Source organism: Macrobrachium nipponense, chromosome 9 (assembly GCF_015104395.2).
Source record: "Macrobrachium nipponense isolate FS-2020 chromosome 9, ASM1510439v2, whole genome shotgun sequence".
Taxonomy (NCBI): Eukaryota; Metazoa; Arthropoda; class Malacostraca; order Decapoda; family Palaemonidae; genus Macrobrachium; species Macrobrachium nipponense.
Genome location: NC_061110.1, coordinates 62,940,561 through 62,963,874, shown reverse-complemented (window position 1 = coordinate 62,963,874; position 23,314 = coordinate 62,940,561). Strand labels below are relative to the sequence as shown.

Genomic DNA, 23,314 nt, shown 5'->3' with positions numbered 1-23,314 from the left:
GAATAATGGCATACCAGTTTGTGAAGAAGAAAATGCAGTACTAGAGATAACGCACACCTGGAAACTAAAGTATTTCAGACCTAACATCTCATCAAAATAATAGAGGTATGTTATATTAATAACTTAAAGAACAGTCTGCATACCACATACACAAAATCTATGTACCAATTTATTAACAGCGGAACATCATATACTGTGTCATTACCAAAGCTTTCTATAAGAATACGTTATATAAATATATGTTTAGTGCATAACTGTAGGTGAAGCAGAATGGAACAGGAAATCAAAAGTATTTCATTTACTACACACAAACGTTAATAGTGAAATATACAAGAGAAATTAAATCAATTAAATAAATCATGAATTTTTATTCATTTCTAAATGGACTAAAAGTAAGGAAGGCAGGGGTTAGTGCTAAGTTATGATATTGCGGGTATAAGGATCTGATAAAATATTACAGGATAGGTAAACTGAATTAAATCAATAGTATAGCAAAGAACACACAGTACTTACCTCAGGGAATGAAGTTTGCAACCTTTGCGGTATATTCATTTCTGGACCCAAATTAACTTCCAGGTCTTGGCCAACATTCACAAGCGTTAAAATAATTGTTGTTATGAAGGAAGATTTTGCTTCTCTTGGATTTAAAAACCCATGCCATGCTATGTTTCGAAGGTTCAGGCCATACACAGAACCAAAAAGAACAACAAACAGCTGACTCTAGAAAGGAAAAGTTGAATCTTTTAATTGTACAATATATGATTATAATGAATGTATTAATGGAAACTGCAAAATAATAAAGAACCAGATTTTGACAGAGCTTTCCAGCTGTAAATAAACAAAAACTACTTCTCTTCTCCTTTTAGTGTTTAATATTTACACTCACTAAACACTTTGAGGCCACAAACTCGCAGGCCACATTTTCACTTTTGCAAAAGCATGCAAAATGGAAAAGTCAAGATTTCCTTGCTATGATTTTCCACCTCTGTTCATTTCATATGGCATTAGTTAGTATCCAATTACCATTGTAAAGATAAGCCACACGGTATTCACTGATGAAAAAATCTGAAGAGAAGATTTTATTTAAATGCCCATTTTTCCATGAACCTAATATTAATTAAAATTTAGTTTTATGTACTATTCGTTTCAACAAAATCACTTTACAGTTATCTAATCTGCGACAGCAGCCATCACTAGTTCAGTCCCCCCAAAAAACATGATGAGTCCCGTTTGTATCTTGGTCCTAAGAATGCCTTGAGTGGTTATTCTTTACTAGTCTGGTGTATGAAGTCTCACTACCCTCATTTTCCTTTACTATCTTCACGAATACCTTTAATAATTAAATAATCCCAATTTTCAGTCTCTTACACTGGACTCATCTTGATTATTGAATTATATTAGTAATTACTCTTATTTCTACCAGTCTTGCCTTTTTATTACTACCTGAACACTTACTGCAAGTGCCAATAATCTGTCACCGGAACTAAGCAGAGATACTACTTTCAAAAACTGCTTGTTCATTTGTTTTGACACCTAAGACGTCCTTTGTCGGCTTTTCAAGTTATCTATCTATCTATATATATGAATGTATATATAGGAATATATGATTAATTATCACATCACCATGATTCATATAAATAATTCGAGCTACAACTGTCTTTTAATATCTGATTCATTCTACCTCGGAATTAATATATTTTTGTATATGTAAATTCAAGGGGAATTTTTAGTTGATAATAATTTCGTCCTCTCATGGGTTCGAACCACTGCCCAGCGGACAGAGAAGAAATCAGGACGTCAGTGATGTTACTGATTCGGCTAACAAGTGAGGTTATAAGTTTATACCGACTCCAACCTTACAAATCACCGTCGAACTTCGGGTATTCGTAATTAGAATCAATATCCAACCCCCTTTTGGCACTTTTATGGGCTCCTCTTATTAGTGGAATTCTGTTTTAACAGAAAATATTAAGTCCCATGTATATATATATATGTGTGTGTGTGTGTGTGTGTGCGTGTCCCATGGGAATGGTGTGCAATGGTTTGTACCCAGTGGAGGGTCTGATAAGCCAAGTGTGAGATTTTTTGTGAAATGTGGCTCAGTCCTGTTGAAAAGGTGGGTCCAGACGTTTTTTTTTTATAATTTTTTAATCTTTGTCATTCGTGTTGTCTGTGCATTGTCTTTAACAAGTACTATTTTGTGGTGTTGTGGGAAAGATTCCAGTCTATTTGATTTTATTTTTAACGAGAACAGTTTCTTTTCTTTAATAGATGTTTCATGGATAAGCCATGGAAAGATGTACAAAAGCATGGGTGGCTTGGGTGTCTGGTTAGACATCTAGCTTAATTTGAGTGGTTGACTTAGAGACATTGTGGGGGTTCCATTCTCGGTGGGGTGCTGATAAGCGAAAACCACCATTTCGCCGAAAATCGGCGATTTATGGGGCTTAAGTTACTGATAACTATACTCTGTTTTTTTCCATCCGTCCATCTGCCTGTGGTGGTCGTGCATGGTAACACTGCGTCCGTGCTTTAAATTGTTACGCTATGTGTAAGTTTTAGGTAAATAAAAGGATATCTGGGTGTACATTTACCACTGAAAAGTGTTTTAATAATTTACTATATGCGAATTACACCGTTAATATTCGAAATAGGATTTTATTTAAAGCCCTGGACGCAGTATTACCATGCGCAAACACCACAGGCGGAAGGACAGATGGAAAAAACAGAGTATAGTTATCTGTTAGGTATGTTATGACACCATACCTCTATTATCAGCATCTATGGAGCCGATAACCGAAACTTGGCTGTTATGGTGCTAAACAAGCACCATAAAACCGGATCATAAGCCGTTGTTGGATCTTTTTAATAACCAGATCTTTCTCCTATGAGGGATAGATGGCTTTTAACAATTCGAGATTCTGATGCCAAGCTTAGATATATGGAAGGAAAATCTAACGTAGTTGCTGATGCCCTCAGCCAGAGTTTTTATGAGGATGGTTCTCAAATTTATTGTATAACTGGTGATTCCATAGAATGGGATATTCGTCTAATAGAGCACAAACAAGACGAAGATGAGATTTTAGCTGATGCCAAGGCTTTCCTTAGAGGGGAATTGGTTAGGAAAGGATATAAGTTACCTTTTGCTGAGTTAGAGTTAGAGAGTGATTTGTTAGTCAGGAAGGTCAAATACAAGCTGCGAAGCAGTGATGATAAAGGGGATACGACACAGATTGTTGTTCTGTAGATTTTGATTCCTACTGTACTCAGGATTGTTCATTGTGAATTTGGTAGTCCAAACTTGGGGATCGAGAAGACGTATCATGGGATACACATGAAATATTTCTGGAAAAACATGGCTGCTTCTGTTGAAGATTTAGTTAGATCTTGCACTGTATGCAATGCTTGTAAGCCAGCAAAGATTACCTCTTGTAGGTTAGGTGCATTTCCTGTGCCGTCAAGACCGTTCCAAAGAGTCCTACGGATATTCTCGGGAATTTTTGTGAGTCCAGATATGGACACAAATTCCTATTAGTTATTGTTGATGAGCTGACTAGGTTTGTTGGGATTTTTCCTTTGAAAGCCAAGTCCGCTGAAGAAGATGCAATCAATTTCTTTCATGGATTTGTCTGTCGCTACAGTGTGCCAGAAATATTTATTATAACTGATAATGGGCGAGAATTTGTGAATAAGACTCTAGAATGTCTTGCAGAAGTTATGGGAATTAAAAAAGTGACCATTATCCCGTACAGACCACAAGCTATTGGGCTGTGTGAAAGAGCCAACAGGAAAATTTTAGAAGCGTTACAGGTAACTGCAAGGGGTAATGACATAAATTAAGATCGGTATACAGCGCAAGTCCGGCATACATTAATATTATAGTTAGTGATATATTAGGTATGTCTCCGACAGAAGCATTGTTTGGTTATCCAGCACGAGGCACATTTGATTTATTGTCCATTCCCGCTAATTGTGATGATGCAGTTAGGTCTTTGATCTCTACGGCTAAAGATAGGTATATGTGTCTTAGCAGAAATATTGAGTCCAAAATGCAAGAGATGGTTGACAGAGTAATTCAAAGTCAGCTAAGGTTAATATTGCTGTTGGTGACAAGACAGGAAACAGATTTATCTTAGATGATAAAACAGGTTCATAGAGGCTGACACACACATCTAAGATTAATAAGACAAGGTAATTATGTTCAGATGTGAATATTTTGTATTTCTATTCTCTTTGCGTGGAATTTGGTTTTGGGTTATGGGTTATTGTTTTTTCTCTTTCTCTCTCTTTGTACGCATTTGGTGAAATTTTGTCAGATTTCTTTGTATATTATTTACCTCACAATTTCTTTTTCTTTTTTTTCTTATGAGTTGATCTGTGATGTGGGAATTTATGCATATTTACCATAGAGTTATATGGGGAGTTTTAACGATTTGGGGTACTTGGTTTTTTATTTCATATGTTGGTATTGATGAAATGGAGGGGAATATTTTTATTTTTGGGGAGGTATTGATAATATGGTGGTACTCTGGGTAGTGTTTATATTATTGTTGGTTTTTGTGCTGAGTAATAATTTTGAGTGTAAGTTTCCCCTAACAGCTGGTGAATTATGTTTATAATGCAGTTTTAGTTAATGCTATTTTCTAACAAGATATATATTGTTCAGTTCTCGAGACAGGCATTTTTTTTTCATCTTTTTATGGTGGTTTGGATAAAGTTGATAATTTTCTTTGGTTTTAACATGTGGAGGCATTTTCTTGGTTATTGGAGACGTTTGTTGGTTTGCAGTTTCTTTTAGCAGTTTCGTGTTTGTCAGGGAATAGTCGATTTTTGCTATGATTTTCATTATTGTGGTGGTGACTTATTATTCGGTGAGTTTGTATTCAACAATTATTATTTGGTTTTTATTTTCTTTTGGAGATTTTGAATTGTTTTGGTGAATTAAGTCGCTGGTTTCTTTTTATGGCGCCGTGAGTTCGTTCAGAGTTGCAGATTATTTGCAGTGACAGTCTGTTAAGTCTGGAGTTGATTCTTGTTTTGTTGTCTGAAGACATAACTGACTTACGGTATACATCAGTTCTTCAATGGCTTTTTGATGGGGTATTCTCTGTGAGCCATGATTGATGCAGTCGTAATATGGGAGCAGTCCACCGATTTTATGATGATCTCCAGTCCTTCATGCCTTCAGTTTTCGAGAGGATCCTTGTCAGATGGCGATTAGGTGGCACGTCTTCACGCTCCGCATTTCGTTTTGAGGAGTTAGCATGCGCCAAGGATTTGCACACACCTTACTCAACATAGGCTTGTGTAACACAGGCCATCCATGAGCTGGAAATCCTGGAAGTTCTACTATGAAGGAAAATACTTTGGCGAAGAAGATTTCTTGGTTGCCATATGGACAAGTGGCCTTCATATTTTAGATATTTATTAGTTATATTCTAATCCTTTTTTTTGTGTGGGGAGGTAGCCCATAGTTTTCTTCTAATTTTACATAAACTATTTTGTATGAACTATGGCTGGGCAGGAGCCAGCGGCTGTAGGTGGACTGGGCTCCTGTTATAGATTTAAATTACACTTTGTTGAACCTATAGTTGAGAGACAGATGTGGTGAACAGTGACATTCTTTGAAATAATAGATATCAGCATTAGCTCTCACAGGGACAAAAGTCAATATTCTTTGTTAAGAAGAATCTACTGTCTCAAAACCTGAGTATGCGTGGAAAATTCCTCTAAAGTTGTGTTCGTGTGTGTTTGTTTCTGTGGGCGGAACCAGTGAGAGACAAGTGTTTAAAATAGATTACCTTCCTAACAAGGAGAATATAAAATGTAGAATACTGTATTATGTGTAGATCAGGAATCATGAAATAAATGATGTGTTAATACACAATCGGTTTTGTACAACGAACTCGTTACACGTCCATGACGTAATCTAAAAGGAGCGGTTTTACGATTATGCTCGTTTGTTTGTACGTCACGTTTTACCTCCACTGTATCATGAGTTTTGGGGCATTATTCGCCCAGCTTTTCCTTGAAGATGATGGGTGCGTGACAACCACACGAAACTATTATCATGGGTATCAAAGGTGACAGTTGTTGGAACTTTCATTAATGAATTCCTTTTCAGCATCTCGAACTATTTGAGGTGATGTGTGAAGTGGCAGAAAACCTCTTTCTTTCCCATGAGGGATTCGTGAGAAATAATTATCACTCTGTTTTTGTGCACTTGTTGGTGAAATTTATCACTGTCCTCTTTATGGGATTTGTTATTAATTTGTTATTATTTTTGACAAGTGTGATAATAAGAATTATATTTCTTTCTGACGGGAACTCTTTTGATCTGTCACTCTGTTGGCCTCTGTGAGCCGAATTGTTAACTAGTATTGATAATTCCCAATGGTGTTTAACATGTGGAAGAGTCTAATTGTTTTTCTGCATGACTATTCAATTTTTTGGTGGAATTAATGTCAGCGTATGGCAAGAATTGTGTCTTTTATTTTATGTATCATTTGTGGGAATGGTTCAGTTTCCCGGGATCTTGTTCTTGACCATCCGTTTTCTGTGTCAATTTTTAATTATCAATTTCAGACTTTCATTTGATATCTTTCTAGCTGTCTGGCGGTAGTTAGAATTTTGCGTTTTCTTTAGAGAAATAGTTATTTTTGTAGTTCAGAGTTTAATTCAGTACCCAAATTAATTTTTGCAATTGTCTTATGAGTTGATTAAAGATTTCCAGTAGGTCACGTTACCATATTCAGTTTTGTGCCTCCTCTAGGTATACAAATGCATTTTGGGGTCACAGGATGAACAAGTGTGGAGTGCAGTTGGTGAGTGTGTGGATTAGAATGTCTCTGTGATGGAGGAAAAACAAGATAAGGATGAGGTCTTGACAGAGGCAAGGGTGCTTCTTAAAGGTGAATTAGTGAGAAAGGATTATAGCTTGCCTTATGCGGGTTTGGAATTAGCGAGTAATTTAGTGGCAAAGAAAATAAAATATAAGTTGAAAAGTACAGAGAATAATGGCGATACAATACAAATTGTGGTACCAAAAGAATTGATTCCAGTAGTTTTGGTGATTATACATTGTAAATTTGGTAGTCCACATTTGGGGATTGAGAAGACATGTCAGAAAGTTTGTAGTCAATACTTTTGGAGGAATATGTATTCATCAGTGGAGAGATTTGTGAAGGAGTGATAATTCATGTAAACCAGTATGGGTAACGTTGTGTAGACTAGGGTCATTTCGTATTCCGAGCAGGCCGTTTCAGAGGGTGCATATGGATTTGTATGAGTTGGGGTAAGGAGATAAATATGGGCATAAACAATGGACATAAACACTTGTTGGTGGTTATAGATGAGTTAACGAGGTTTGTGGAGATTTTTCCATTGAGGAATAAGACAGCAGAGGAGGTGGCAGTTGCGGTTTTTAATAACTATATATGCCGTTATGGGTGCCTGAGTTCCTTATTACGGATAATGGGAGAGAATTTGCGAACAGAACGTTGGTCTCTCTTGCAGAAGGTTGCGGATACAGAATGTAAATATTCTTCCTTATAGGCCAGAGGTTAATGGGTTGTGTGAACGGGCTAATAGGAAAGTGCTTGAGGCTTCTAGAGTACAGTGTTTTTGAAGAACACTTACATACCTATACAAACGCACACACACACACACTCACACTTACACTGGCATGGGTTCTGAAAAGAAAATCTTTCCCACTGCATTTACAGCTGCCACGAAGGGAGAAAAATAACATATGAAAAGGGGAAAAAACAGTAAACAATTGCTAAACCCCTAAAAAAAAAAAAAAAAAAAAAAAAAAAAATAATAAGCCCCCCAAAAAAACCATAAACCCCCCTAAACATCAAGTTGTTCTTTTAATCTTAGATATGTTTATTCATTTTGTTGCAACCGTGTCCTCATCTAAAATTATGAATCTTCAAACTTGCAATTTAGTTAATTTCTAACATTTTACAACAAAATTAACAAGCATATCTAAGATTAAAAGAACAATTTGATGTTTGGTGGAGTTTATTGTTTTTTTCGGGGACTTATTGTTTTTTTTTTTTTGTCGGGATTTGGCAATTGTTTACTGCTTTTCCCCTCCTTTCATATGTTTTCTTTTTCTCCCTTCGGGGCAGTTGTAAATGCAGTGGGAAAGATTTTTCTTTTCAGAACCCATGTCAATGTAAGAGTGAGTGTGTGTGTGTGTAGGTGTGTAAGTGTTCCGGATATGAAAACAAATGGTACAAAGCTTTCCTGTGATAGAAGTGGGAGGCATAAAAGGGCAATGGCTGTAGCAGAATTGGTGGGGTAATGACTAAGAGCATAACAAAGGTTGAGGAATTGGAAGCGAAACTGGCTGATCAGGGGAGAGTTGTGGGGAAATTGTCCACAGGTAACGCAGAATTACGTGGGCAGTTTGAGGATCTGAGATACTTACAATGTGTTTTAATTTACTGTTGAGGGGATTAGGGGTGACCTAGATTTGACAAATGCTTTCTTTACAGTACTTTTAAATATTGAAAAGGAGACCGGTTCTTTGTTGGATGATATTAAATCTCAAGCGAAAGCAGTAATAGCGGCTTCAAAGGGCGTGTTTCTAGTGATGTTTTGCCTTTGGGGGTGTTGGAGTCTACTTTGAAGGATGCAGCATATGATTGGGGGTCTAATATAATTTTCACAGCTAGTGATTTATATAAATATTATGGGATAATTAAGGTAGGTTTATTTGACAAGGGGTTTATTATTGAGATTCTGATTAGTGACAAGGAATCGTTTTGGAATTATATAATAAGACCTTTTCCTAGCTTATATAGTGCATCAGTAGTGATGTTAGAGGGAATTGAGTTTATGTACACATTGGGTGATAAACATATATCTTCAGTAATAGATTATAAACTAAGGTGTGTGTTAATCCGCAATAAATTTATTTGTGATAATAATGCTTTACATTTAGAGATGTTGTGTTAAGGGGTTGTGAGTTTCAATTGACACATGACGTGACAGCTACACAATGTAGTTTTAAACCAGTTCCTGATAACTACGTATATGATGGCTTCCATGAAAATGTCTACGGCAGTGTACTATGACAGCTGCAGGATTACTACAACCTGCTCGAATTTGTTTACATCATTGCTTCTGAAAGGGTTGCAATTGTATAATGGAGTATGCAATATTGTTTCTACTCAGTTCCTGGTCCTTAGCAGAAGAATTTATAATTCGTTGGTAAACATCTTTCTATAACACACGCATTTTTGCCATGGTTTGGTGGAATCTTCAGAGGCAGCAGAATTGACTACTGTACTAGCATTGTACCAAAAGGAGGAAATTGATAATATAGAACTCTTTTATAGGCATGATTTAGTGTTGCCATGTGTTCTGGCCTTGTTGCTGGTGGTTGTCGTGATAATTTGCGGTGCCATTTTTCTGAAGTGCACTAATCTGTGTTGCTTCAGGCAGAAGCTGTCTCCAAGTGTGGAGATGTCAGTGACACATGATGCGGCAAATCAAAAGTGGAATATATACATGATTTATGTCAAGGCCAACACAATGGTGGGGGCCCCAGCAGTTTATTATAAGTGGAACAACGTGACATTCCGTGAATGCTTGGTTGTTTTCTGATTCAGCTCTGCTCAAGCGCAACTCGCCATATTCTGTGTAAATTCAGCATTGGTCACCTGATCTGGAGAGTATTGGATACAAAAACACATTATGGAGGAGTAAAGAAGGTAGTTTAAATTTGACAACATCTCCGAGAGAGAGAGAGAGAGAGAGAGAGAGAGAGAGAGAGAGAGAGAGAGAGAGAGAGAGAGAGAGAGCAAAATTGGTGGAGGAATAAATGGGAGTGGTTTGACGGCGGTCATAAGCGTGTGTCTGTTGTGGCAATCGCTGTGCACATCAGTGGCGAGCATCTGTTATGAGAGTCGGGAGAAGTGAGGGAATCAGTGATCAGAGCCTCTGTTCGAGAGTCCGTTTTTGGGATCTGTACTTGAATATTATTGATGGTTAGTTATTTTGTGTGTTTTGAGGTTGTTTAAATTACTGTTGATGTTGTATGTTTGAAAGTTGTTGTGCCTGGGTTGTTGAGTTTGTTGTGCTTGTGAGTTCTGTTGTGTTGTAGATGAATTGTTGGAGTTGTGAGTTGTTTTTGTGGTTCCTTGGTGTTGTAGGCGGTGTGTTGATTTGTCAGGTTATTGTTTTTTGGTGTTGATAGTGATTATTTGTGCAGTGGTCTTTTGCCTAGTTACTGAATTGTTGTGTGGTTGTTGTCCTTATTTGGTTGTTTATGTATTGTGTTATGATGGCTAGCCTAGCCTAGCTATATCCAGTGGACAGTGCAGCTCCTCACCTTGAGTGTGTGGTAAGTACAAGTGTGGTTTTGAGAGTTTTTTGGTTTTGGCTTGTAATCCCGCCACATTATTTATTGGCGCCCAACGTGGGGCTGCTGGTGTGGCAGCTGCAGGACGGTTGGTGTGGTGGGTTGTATGATTGGTGAAGGAAAATGAGTATGGAAGGTTTAACTGAAGTGGAGAGGCTGAGGGAGGAGTTGAGATTGGAGAGAGAAGTGAGAGGGCAATTGGAAGTCGAGAATGAGAGGTTGAGGGTAGAGTGTGAGGAGCTGAAGAGCTAGTTAGAGGAAATGAGAGGAATGCTAAGGAGTGTGATAGTAGAAATCAAAGAAGAGGTGAAAGGAGCGGAAGAGAGAATGGTTGAGAAAATGGGCAAAAAATTTGGAGTAATGATGAATGCAGTGCAGATGATGAAGTGATTCATGGGAGAGGGAGCAGTAGGAGGTAGGCCTACTGGGTCTTGTGATGGGCCAGGAGTGGTAAAGAAAGTGGAAGAGCGAATGGATGAGAGTATGAGTGACGAAGGTGATTTGGTTGTGATAAGTAAGGGAAAGAAGGGGATGACACAGGATAAGGATAAACCTAAGGACACGAATACGAAGGGGGCTGAGGAAAAGAAGAAGACTAAAGGAAAGAAGGCTAGTATGGATGTCGGACAGTATGAGACTAGGACTGAATACATTGGGGAAAGGGCTGAGAGTGATTTAGATAGCGGTACATGGAAACAGGTAGGTAGAAAGAAGAAAGGTAAGAGGAGCATAATCTAGACCATGAAAGTTAGTATGGAAGTTGATTCGTTGTATTTGGAAGAGGCTAAGAGGGATCAGAATGGAAGTAGTGAAAGCCAGGATTGTGGAACAGGTGAAGAGGATAAAGAGTAGCGTTAGATAAAACATGATTTTGAAGAGACAAGAATGAAAGCTGGTGAGTCGTTGTCAATGTATGTGAGCAGGTTGGAAACATTAGCTAAGAAAAAGTTTGGGGATGAAGGGATAAATGAGTGTAAAGAGGTTAGGGACAGTTAGCTGTGAGCGAAGGCAGAAGTGTTACAGATGTGCAAAGCAAGGACATAAGAAGAGTGAGTGTTGGTGGGTGTTTTGGGTGTGGAAAGATGGGTCATATGGTGAGTGAATGTAAGAAAGATAGGGATATTAAGTGTTACAGGTGTGGGCAGGTAGGGCATATAGGGAGTGGATGTAGGGGTACCCATGTGACCAAGGTTTGTGGTAACTGTGGGAAGAACGAGCATTATGCTAGGATGTGTAAAGAACAGCGTGCAAAGTGTGATGAATGTGGAATGGAAGGTCACGTGGCGAGTGTGTGTAGGTGAAAGAGTATGAGTCAAGCTGGGAATTCAGGAAACTAGGTGTTAAGGGGATTCAGTTGGTTGGGTCCTCTAGTATGCGAGTGTCAGCGAACAAATGGGTCTGGGAGATCGACAGTTAGTGTTGGTTGAGCATGGAAGAAAGTGGAAAAGTGTAGAGAAAGGAAGTGGAAGGAATAAGCGTGAACGGCATGATAAGGGTGTTAGTGGTAGGGTACAAACGGTTGATAAAGCGTGTAATATGGATGATTTTGAGGGAATAAATGATACTTATAGCATATGTGAGTTTGAGTTAACAGGGATAAGTGAGACCTCAGTGGGAAGGAAACCGAGTAGTAAGGAGGCAGTTGATAGGATGGATAAATCTTTGCAAGAGTTTGATAGAAGTATGGATGAACTAAGTGGTTTGGTAGCAGAAATAAGGGAGATATTGGGACCAGAGCTAGAAGATGTTGGTGAAGTAGTGAATGAGATTTGGGAGGATAGTAGTGAGGGAGATAATGGGAATTTGAATGAAAGTGGTTTGGAAGAAGTGAATGGCGATGTAACTGAGAAAATGTATGAGGGTCCTCAAACAAGATCTAGGGGGGCCTGCATCCGAGCATCCTTGGGTGTTGTGAAAGGCAATTTAGTGTGGATGTTGCAAGTGGTAGGAGACGTCAAATGTAATGGGGGAGGTAATATGCAGGAGTAATGATGGTAGTTTAAATTTGACATCTCCGAGGGTTGCGTGAAAGAAAGAAAGAGAGAGAGAGAGAGAGAGAGAGAGAGAGAGAGAGAGAGAGAGCAAAATTGGTGGAGGAATAAATGGGAGTGGTTTGATGGCGGTCATAAGCGTGTCTGTTGTGGTGATCACCGTGTATATCAGTGGTGAGTGTCTGTTACAAGAGTCGGGAGAAGTGAGTGAGTCAGTGATCAGAGCCTCTGTTGGAGAGTCAGTTCTTTGGGAGCTGTTCTTCAATATTATTGATGGTTAGTTATTTTGTGCGTTTTGAAGTTGTTTTTTGAATCATTGTTGATGTTGTATGTTTGAAGGTTGTTGTGCCTGTGTTGTTGAGTTTGTTGTGCTTGTGAGTTCTGTTGTGTTGTAAATGAGTTGTTGGAGTTGTGAGTTGTTGAGTGGTGTTGTTCTGGTTCCTTGGTGCTGTAGACAGTGAGTTGACTTGTTGGGTTATTAGTTTTTGGCGTTGATAGTGATCATTTGTGCAGTGTCTTTTGTTGTATAGTTATTGAATTGTTGTGTGGTTGTTGTCCTTGTTTGGTTGTTTGTGTATTGTGTTACAATGGCTAGCCTAGTCTAGATATAGCCAGTGGACAGCGCAGCTCCTCACCCTGAGTTTGTGGCAAGTACAAGTGTGGTTTTGAGAGTTTTTCGGTTTTGGCTTGTAATCTCACAACAACTTAAAGCAGAAGTAGTATCAGCATGGAAACTTCTAGGAGCTCTTATTTTGTTAAAAATCCAGATTATGGGTGTGCTATGGAATGGTGTGCATTCGTTTGTACCTAGTGGGAGTGTCTGATAAGGCAAATGTGATATTTTTAGTGAAATGTGGCTCATTGCTGTTGAGGGAGCTGGTCACAAAGATGTCTTATACCTTTTCACAGATGATGCTCTCCGTCATGGTATCTTTTGTGAACTGTTTCTCATTTAACCACACCAACAACAACAACAACTCCATCTCTTCATGAGCATAGGTCTGGAGCTTTGTCATAATCTTAAAGACCTTGGCTGGTATTATAGCCTTTATCAACTCCTGCTTCAAAATGGTAAAGATTGTAGTAGTACTCTAGTCATAATGCATCACCAAGTCCATAACTTTGATTGTGATTTTTTATGATTTCATGCTACACATATAAGGTAATCAGCCTTTTTTCTCCTCAGCACTGGTCATGACACTCAATTTCTTAGGGCCCATGATGACAACTATGGAATGTTCCAAAATTCCATGGACACAGCAAGAAAACAAAGTGAGAAATGCTATGAGATGCATTTAGACCCCACAGCCACCAGTGGCTGTGTGGTCTAGTTACTTCACTGTGTGTCCTGAATTTGTTGGTCTGATGGTTTGCGCCCATGAGCCGACGAATTTCTTATCGAATAAAACATTCCCCTTCAGTTAACTTATATGAAAATATATGAACTCCGATGTAGAGCAAATTAGATATTAAAGGACATTTGTAACCCAATGTAGTATATGAATCATGGTAATGTGATATGACTCATATATATATATATATATATATATATATAAATAAAAATAAAAAATATATATATATATATATATATATTATATATATATATATATATATGTATATATATATATATATATATATATATATATATATACCAATAATATATATATTATATATATATATATATATATATATATATATATATATTAATATAGCTAAAACTTTCCAAGCAACCCACCTCCCAAAGCTTTATAGCATAACTAATATCAAATAATAAACAGACCTTTGGCTTCTCTTCTCCTGGGCCACTCGAACCCACAAACGTTTTTTTGTTACTCTTGCATTCACGTAAGTTTCTGAGAAATACACCACTGAAACACATTTTGCCACAGTCCGACAATTTCTGGCCAGCATGATGGTATCAGCTGATCAGTTTTGTTTACTTTTGCTCGCGAAGCATCGGCTGGATGCTGGCCAAAACCACGAGCAAGAATGACTAGTGTGATACCAGCTTAAACTATGTAAAACTGTGTTTATTCCATATAAATGTATTTTTAAAAAATATTTTTTTCGTTCTGGATTGCATTAATTGTATTTACATTATTCTTTATGGGAATTATTGTTTCATTTTTCACATATGAAAAATGAAACAATAATTCCCATGAGGAATACCAGAGACGACCCTGGCCTGACATTGACCTCGCTCATGGAATGATACCAACACCGACGATGACCCCTGCTTGGCCTGGACCTGAGGAATGCCTTTCCATACAGCAATATTCTAATAATACCAGTATACTGATAATACCAGTTTTTGACTAATAAATCCTGTTCTAAATAAAATACCACTTTCAGCATTATTGCCAATATGAATATTGGCCACTTATTAAGAAGTATCGCTGAGCCAGAAAAGCGTGTGATAAGAAAAATGGAAAAGGTAATATATAAGATGAATTTGCTGTATTCTGCCATTTTATTCAACAGAATTTGTTTAAAAGAGGGTCTTCTTCCAAAATATACATTCTTCAGGCTACATGACCCTACCGCCCAACAAGAACCAGGCACGAGTAGCTTCAGGAGGACCCTCCTGCAACGACAGTTGTCTGCCAAGGAACAAGAGAAGGCAACACTCATTGAGGAGAAGGACAGCCTATACTCCGAATGGGAAGACCTCCGCTGTCACATGAACCCTGTAGCAGACCCCCCTCGTGCCTCGGAAGAAAATGGCACTACAGACAACCTCCAAGGACTTGGGCAACGCAACAACATCGCAGATTGCCGTTGTCGCTGAAAAGAAGCATAGGACAGTAACCAAGAAGCTCATCGCCCTCCACGGGGGCAAGATACGCCTCCCAAAAGGGCGTGAAGTACATCAACCTCACCGACCATGTCCCTACACCAGAAGAAGACAAGATCCTACGGATGGGCCTTAAATGCCACTTCATCACGCAGCCGAGGCTGATGGATAAACGACTGGAAATTAAATAGTATCTCCTTGATGGCATCCAAAAGCATGAAGACCTTGGGAACCTACGGACGACTGACGCCCTTCAACCCCTTCTGCTTGCCGAGGCCCTCACAGACCATGGTGACTACCGCAGCGGTATCACCACCCGTGACCTGAGGGAAGCAGCCAAGCAGTTAAGGAAACGAAAGGACGTCACTGTATGTAGAACGGACAAGACTGCCGCCTTTGTACTCATCCAGGCCGAAGAATATCATTGGAAAATAGAAGAAATCCTGGCAGACGCCACAAAATTCTGCAGGATCACCAAGAATCTTGTCGACGACATCAAACGAGGCAAATCGGATCATAGAGACAGACAATGCAGCCACTAATGCCCTTTATGTACCACCTATCACAGGCGACTATAACCTGGGGTACATCTACGGGAACATGAAGACCCATAAGGGTACTGTCAAAGAGAGGGTCTTCCAGACCAAGGATCTATGTGACTACATTGATGACACCTTCGTCAGCGCTGACTTCCAGGAAGAGATAGAGCAGCTGCGACGTGTGTTCCATGATCACAGCTGCCTTTCCTTTACGATAGAACACTGCCAAGACCGCCGCCTCTCCTTCCTCGACATCCTTGTTGAGCAGCAAGACACCCGATTCCGCACAAACACCAAGCCGACGAACCTGGGTATGTGCATGAGCAGAGAGAGTGAGTGTCATGAGAAGTATCAGTGCTCCACCATCAACACCTTCTTCAGTAGGGCCCTCTTGCACTGCTCTTCCTGGTGCAACACACATGGTGAACTAGAACGCATGGACCAGGTCCTAGTTGACAACGGACACACTAATCGCCCCGTCGATGCTGTGATAGCGAAGAACGTCAAAAATTGGTACCTCCAAGAACCCCGCTGCAACATCCTAGAACCCATCAGGTTTTTTACAAAGGGCACTTCCACCGGAGGTACAAGGAGGACGAGCAAGCCCTCAAGACCATCATCCAGAGAAACGTCACCCCCACCAATCAAGATAAGAACATTGATTTAAAAATATATTATAAAACAAGCAGCCTGGTGATGAGGAACAACCCAGTGGCCCCCATGAAGGATCCCTTGAAGAAGACGAATGTGGTCTACTGATACACGTGTCCCATCTGAGGATGCCTCGGCAAATACATTGGCATGACCACCATGAGCTTCTCCAAGAGATTCTCTTGCCACGCCCAAGAAGGAGCCATTTATAATCACACCAGGACTGCCCATAACGTAAGAATAAAAAGGAGTGATATTATACCTAATATCGAGATTATTGACCAAACTAATGATCCCCAATGTTTGCAAATCCTGGAAGCCCTCCATCTAGGTAAGGGGAAACCTAACTTGAACATTACCCAAGAAACATTTCTCCTCCCTACCACCACCTGAAGATCACCAGTGAATGACCACCAAACAATGCCAGGAGCACTAGCAGGATGATAGGAATCCTGCCACAGGCAGGACTCCAGACATTTATTCCCTGATACCTACACTACTCGAGCACTCGCACGGCTGAATCCCTGCAACCATCAACGCGAGATCCCCAACTTTGCCCCAGACTGGCTCGACCAATGAGAACTCAACTCTAAGATTCGAGCCGCTATAAATACCGGCATGCAGACACCATCTCTTCATTTCTACTGCTGACCACCTATGAAGATGACCTACGAGAAGGTTGAAACATCGCGATAAGCCAGAGCTACACCAGCATTAACACCAGCTGAATACCAGAGACAACCCCGGCCTGACATTGACTTCGCTCATGGAATGATACCAACATCGACGACGACCCCTGCTTGACCTGGACCTGAGGAATGCCTTTCCATACACCAGTATTCCAATTATACCACCATACTGATAATACCAGTTTTTGACTAATAAATCCTGTCCTAAAGAAAATACCACTTTCAGCATTATTTCCAATATGAATATTGGCCAGTTATTAAGAAGTATCGCTGAGCCAGAAAAGCGAGTAATAAGAAAAATAGAAAAGATAATATATAAGATTAATTAGCTGTATTCAGCCATTTTATTCAAAATAATAATAACACTAACAATCTAAACCCTTGATAATAAATCCTTATTTATATTATTTAATATATTGGTGATACTTAGGACTAATAATATATCAAACAAGTGATTAGAAATGGAAAGCGAGAATACTAGCTAATGATTTGCCACAATCTGACAGCCAACACTAAAAATCAGAACAATCAATGACCCAATTACAACAAAACAAACTCTTAGACTGAACTAAAGGAGTATCAATGCTGGGTGAAACAGAAGAATAATGCAACAACTGGAAGTTGCAGAAATACCTCAAGCCAGTGATGCAAAACTAAAAAGTTGGTGTTCCACGGAAAATTTCCCAAAATAATTCACTCTGCACGATGTAGAAAATTTTATTATACAGAGGGATGAAGATTAATGAATGCTTAATGCATGACTACTGAATAAAGTATTATTATTCAAGGTGTTCATAAAATGTCTGAAAGTTTGTTGGATTTTGTGAACTGCAAACCAATTTGGAGAGAGACAGATAGCCGGTGAAAACTGAAGGAACTGTATGTGCTATATAGCCTGCCCATTCCTTCTGCAACGAATATGGGATTTCACATGGATGCATTAAAGAGAGAGAGAGAGAGAGAGAGACTGCTAAAAGTACTGTGTTTGTAGACAAAGTAAAATGATCCATAACTACCTAAACCCTTAAAAACTTATCAGAAGCAATTTAACATCAAAGCAGTATATGGAGTTATCCTTGTTACCCATGCTTTTGCTGAATCTAGCCACCTGGGGGGGGGGCAAGCCAGCCTCAACAGGTGCCGGTCCCAAGCCCGGATAAATAGGGAGGGTTGACGTCGGGAAGGGCATCCGACCATAAAACCCCATGCCAGAACCAATGAAATGAGTTGTGATATTGATGAGAATAGTGCTAGGGCGTACTCCGTTAACGACGCACAGACACATCGCCCTAACTCTGTAACAAGGCAAGGCCTACTGCATCATAAACGGGTGCAGCTAAAGAAGCGAGCTCTAAATGTGATCAGAATAGGATAGCTCAATATCGGGTCTATGACAGGAAGAGAAAGAGAGTTGGTGGAGTTGATAAGGATAAAGAGTGGATATTTTGTGTGTGCAGGAAACTCGATGGAAGGGTAATAAAGCCAAAGAACTGGGGGATGGTTACAAGCTAATCTATGGTGGAGCAAATGAGCAGGGTAGGAAGGGCGTTGATGTAGTTCTGTCAGGGGAAATGAAGAATGCAGTGACAGAAGAGAGTAGAAAGAATGACCGCATTATGAGAGTGAAGATATGATATGGAGGGGAAACAATGAACATCATTAGTGCTTATGATCCACAAATGGGCTGTACAGAGGAAGAAAAGAGCAGTTTTTGGAGCGAAATGAATGAGGTACTGCAAGAACTGGAAGAGCAGGAGAGGATTGTAGTGGGAGCAGACTTTAATGGACATATAGGAAAAGAAAATGATGTAATTGAACGTGCGCGTGGAGGACATGGGATCAGGGATAGAAACCAAGAAGGAGAGAGTATAGTAGACTTTGCCATGTCTTTTGATATGGCAATAGTGATCACATTCTTCAAAAAGAAGAGGGAGCACTTAATAACATACAGGAGTGGCGGTAGATGCACACAAATAGATTACCTCCTTTACAATAGATCAAGTTAGGAAGTTAGGAATTGTCAAGTTATCCCAGGTGACCACATGGTCCCTCAACATAGGCTTCTTTGTATGGATTTGAAGATGAAAAGAGAAAAGAAAACGAAACCAATGGGGTAAAGAAAATCAAGTGGTATAAATTGTTAGGGAGGGATAATGATAAGAAGAGAGAGTTTAGGAGAAGAGTGCTGGGAGAGATTGATCTGGGAATTGAAGATGTGGGAGAATGGTGGAGGCATAATGCAGCAGTAATTAGAAGACATGGAAAGGAGATACTAGGTGAAACATCTAGAATAGTATGGGAGGAAAAGGAGAGCTGGTGGTGGAGGGAGGAGGTAGGGTAAAAGGGAGGCAAAGAAGATATTTGAAGAGTCACAGCTGGAGGAGGACAGAGAAAGATTAAGAGAAAGAAACAAAGAAGTAAAAAGGGTGGTAGCTCAAGCTAAGGCAAGGGCATATGAAGAGGTTTATAATGAACTGGAAACCAAGGAAGGGCTGAGTAAGATGCTCAAACTGTCAAAAGTAAGAAATAAAAGAACGAAGAACATCACCCATATGAAGCAAATGAAAGATAGGAATGGTATTGTCATAAAAAAAGGAAGAAGACATCCTGAAAAGATGGAAAGAGTATTTCGAGCAACTGTTAAATGAAGAAAATGAAAGACTTGTAAGATAGGATGGACAATTAAACATGGGAATGATAATGGGGATCTCTAGGGATGAAGTCATACGAGCCTTTAAAAGAAGGAGGAATGGGAAGGCAACAGGACCTGATTTGATCCCAGTTGAAGTTTGGAAAGCCTTAGGAGAGGAAGGGGTAGACATCTTGTATGATCTGATGGTAAAAATATTTGAACAAGAAAAGATACCAGAAGAATGGCGAGAAAGCATATTGATACCTATATTTAAAGGTAAAGGGGATGTCCAGGAATGCAGTAATTATAGAGGTATCAAACTAATGTCTCACAATTGAAGATTTTGGAAAGAATAATAGGTGGCAGGCTGAGAGAGGAAGTGAGAATAGGGAAGGCACAGTTAGGATTTATGGAGGGAAGCGGCACAACGGATGAAATATTTTGCATGAGGCAGCTGATGGAAAAATTCAGAGAAAACCGAGACCTGCATCTGGTATTCATAGACCTTGAAAAGGCCTATGACAGAGTGCCAAGATAAGAAATATGGAGATGTTTGTGGGAGAAGATAGTGCCGGAAAAGTATGTCAGAATTATTCAGGAGATGTAAAGGAATGTGTATACTAGATTGAGAAGCAGTGTTGGAGAGACAGATGGATTTGAGATAGGAGTTAGATTACACCAGGGGTCGGCACTTAGCCCATTCATCTTCAACATCGTGATGGATGTAATGACAAAGGATGTTAGGGAAGCAGTGCCATGGAGCATATTATATGCAGATGACATTGTATTGTGTTCAGAGGGGAGGGAGGAGTTGGAGGGGAGGTTGGAGAGCAGCACCTGAGGAGAGAGGAATGAGAATAAGCAGATTAAAAACCGAATATATGTGTTCGAGTATTACTAAGGATGGTGGAAATAGCATAAGATTGGGCGGGGAAGAAATAAAGAGAGTACAGAATTTCAAGTACTTGGGGTCCACATTAGAGGATAGTGGAAGCATGGACCAAGTGAGACATTGAATGCAGGCAGGATGGAATAACTGGAGGTCTGCATCAGGGGTCCTCTGTGACAAGAAGGTTCCTCTGAAATTGAAGGGAAAGTTTCATAGGACGGTGGTCAGACCAGCTATGCATGAGGAAAACAGAGAAGATGGATGTAGTAGAAATGAGAATGTTAAGATGGATGTCGGGGGTAACAAGGAAAGATAGGATTAGAAATGAGTATATAAGAGGATCAACAAAGGTAGTTGAAATATCAAAGAAAATACAGGAGGGAAGGCTTTGATGGTATGGACACCTGTTACGAAGAGAGGAACATCATGTTGGCAAACATACGATGGAAATGGAAGTGCGGGGTAAAAGGAAGAAGGGGAGACCAAAAAAGAGGTGGTGTGATTGTGTAGGGGAAGATATATATTGGAAGGGCATTAACGAGAATGACGCACAGGTCAGAAATCTTATGGAGACGACTCATTCACAATGGCGACCCCATATAAAAATGGGTTAAAGCTGAGAAGAAGAAGAAGAAGACGACGACGACCCATGCTTTTGCTGAGGAACACTGGTACGTGTAGTTCCTTGTCAATCTGGTAGCCCGAATTCGCTCCCTGCTACCGCCAATGTGAAACCAGTGGAATATATTTCTGGTGATTAGAAGTTAATTTCTCGATATCCTGTGCTTCAAATCCCACAATAAGGTGTAGGTCCCGTTGCTAAGTAACCAACTAGTTCGTAGCCACGTGAAAAAAAAAATCCTTCGGGCTAGCCCTACGAGAGCTGTTAATTAGCTCAGCGGTCTGGTTAAATTTATTAAGTTATACTTAATTCAACTGGTACATGAAGTGTATAGAGGGCTCTTAATCAACTAGTAATTAATGTGTACTATAAAGTCCAAAGAGCTCACAAAAGAATAATTCATAATGCCTTGTGGAAATGATTTTGTCTGATATGAACCATTTTTATAAATAAATTAACGAATATTTAAGGAGACCCAAAAAAAACCAAAACTTACTCATATGACACACATTAATGACTTGAAATGGTGCAACAGAGTAGCAAATAAAAGAAAGAAAGAAAAAAGGAATGATAAAGCAAAAGTGGTGGGAAGAGTCAGTTGCTTTGGTGAAACCACCAAGGCTTACTCCTCCTCCTCTGATGGCAACGAAGTCACCACACGGGGCCAAGACTTGCGCCAGATTTAAATCCAGTTTAGGTCGCCAACTTCGACTGGTGAACATGGCTATCATAAAACAGTATCACTGGATCTATATGATCACTCATATTCCTAATCTGCAACTTTCAGCAATAATTTTTTTAATGGCCAATTCATGAATTATTAATAAAATAAAAAAAACAAACCACAAAAAATCTTACTTTTGTTTTTCCTAATATTTCCTGGACTTCCATTGTGATAAGTAAATCTCGCAGCAGGAATGGAACTTGTTTACCCCTTGTGAGCAGCAACTATAAAGAAAAAGTTTATAATTAATTCGGTTGTAGTTATAGTTTTGACTATATTTTTTTCATATTTGCAAAAACTTCCTTTGTGTATTGCTATCACATCCATGATATTTGAAAGAATAATTTACTATTCGTTTTAGTTTATTCAACTATTGTTAAATATTTTCTTTCTATTGCTAAATATTTTCTTTCATGTCAACAGTATTCATGTAGACGTAATTTAAACAAGTTAATTACAATTACAAATATAAAACTGAAATTTGGTGGCACCTTCCCTATAGCGAGTCAGCAAGTTATATCAGATGGTAGAATCTTTACTGATAAAACAAGATAATAGGATCAACCTTTCCAATGGAGTCTGAGACACTGACCATATAGACAATAACTTCCTCAAGGCAACGATGAAGCGGATTAAGACAATTAACAAAAGCATCGTCAGCTTAGCGGTGACCCCAGGCATCACCTAAAGGCATATCTCTCTCCCACTATATACTTTGCAAACGTAACTTCTTCTGTCATTCATTACTTCATAAAGGTGGAAGTCAGTCCATCGAAACAGAGTCCTTAGCTTTAATTATGATTTTTCATTCGCTGGATAAATGATAGTGGATTGTAGTGGTCAAACAACACTAAAAATCTTCATTCCTAGGTCTGTTCACATACACTTCAAATTTTTTCAATGCGGTGATTAAGGCTAAAGTTTCCTTCTCAATTGTCGAATATACTTTCTGATGTTTTTTCAGTTTTGAAGACATGAAGCACACAGGATGGTGGATATTATTTTCATCTTCTTGAAGTAGAACAGCTCCAATGCCACAGTCAGAAGCATCAACTTGTATCACAAATTTCTTGTCGAAGTCTGGAGCTTGAAGTACTGGTCTTGAAGTTAAAATGGCTTCTTGACACTTTGGAGTCCAAACAAACTTAGCTTTGCGACTAGTTAAGTCTGTCAAGGGAGCTACAACGGCTGAGGAATTTGGGCAGATAGAATCCAGCCATGCCTAAAAATCTCTGTAGCTGTTTCCTGGTAGTAGGTGAGGTAGCCTTACGGATACCTTCTACATTAACATATACTGGAGCAAGAAGGCCTTTCCCAGCTTCAGACCCAAGATACTGCTCAGATACCTTTCCAAACTCATTCTTCTCTAGGTTGACTGTTATTCCTGCTTCTTGTAGTTTCTTGAAAA

General features: G+C 39.3%; 1 protein-coding gene across 1 annotated transcript in view; it reads right to left on the bottom strand.

Moving 5' to 3' along the window:
* The window catches only part of LOC135218623 (endoplasmic reticulum membrane-associated RNA degradation protein-like), a 374,806-nt gene that overhangs the window by 205,188 nt on the left and 146,304 nt on the right, over positions 1-23,314 (bottom strand). The window contains 2 exon segments of the mRNA XM_064255060.1: positions 514-720; positions 22,041-22,130. Coding sequence (XP_064111130.1) covers positions 514-720; positions 22,041-22,130 — 297 coding nt within the window.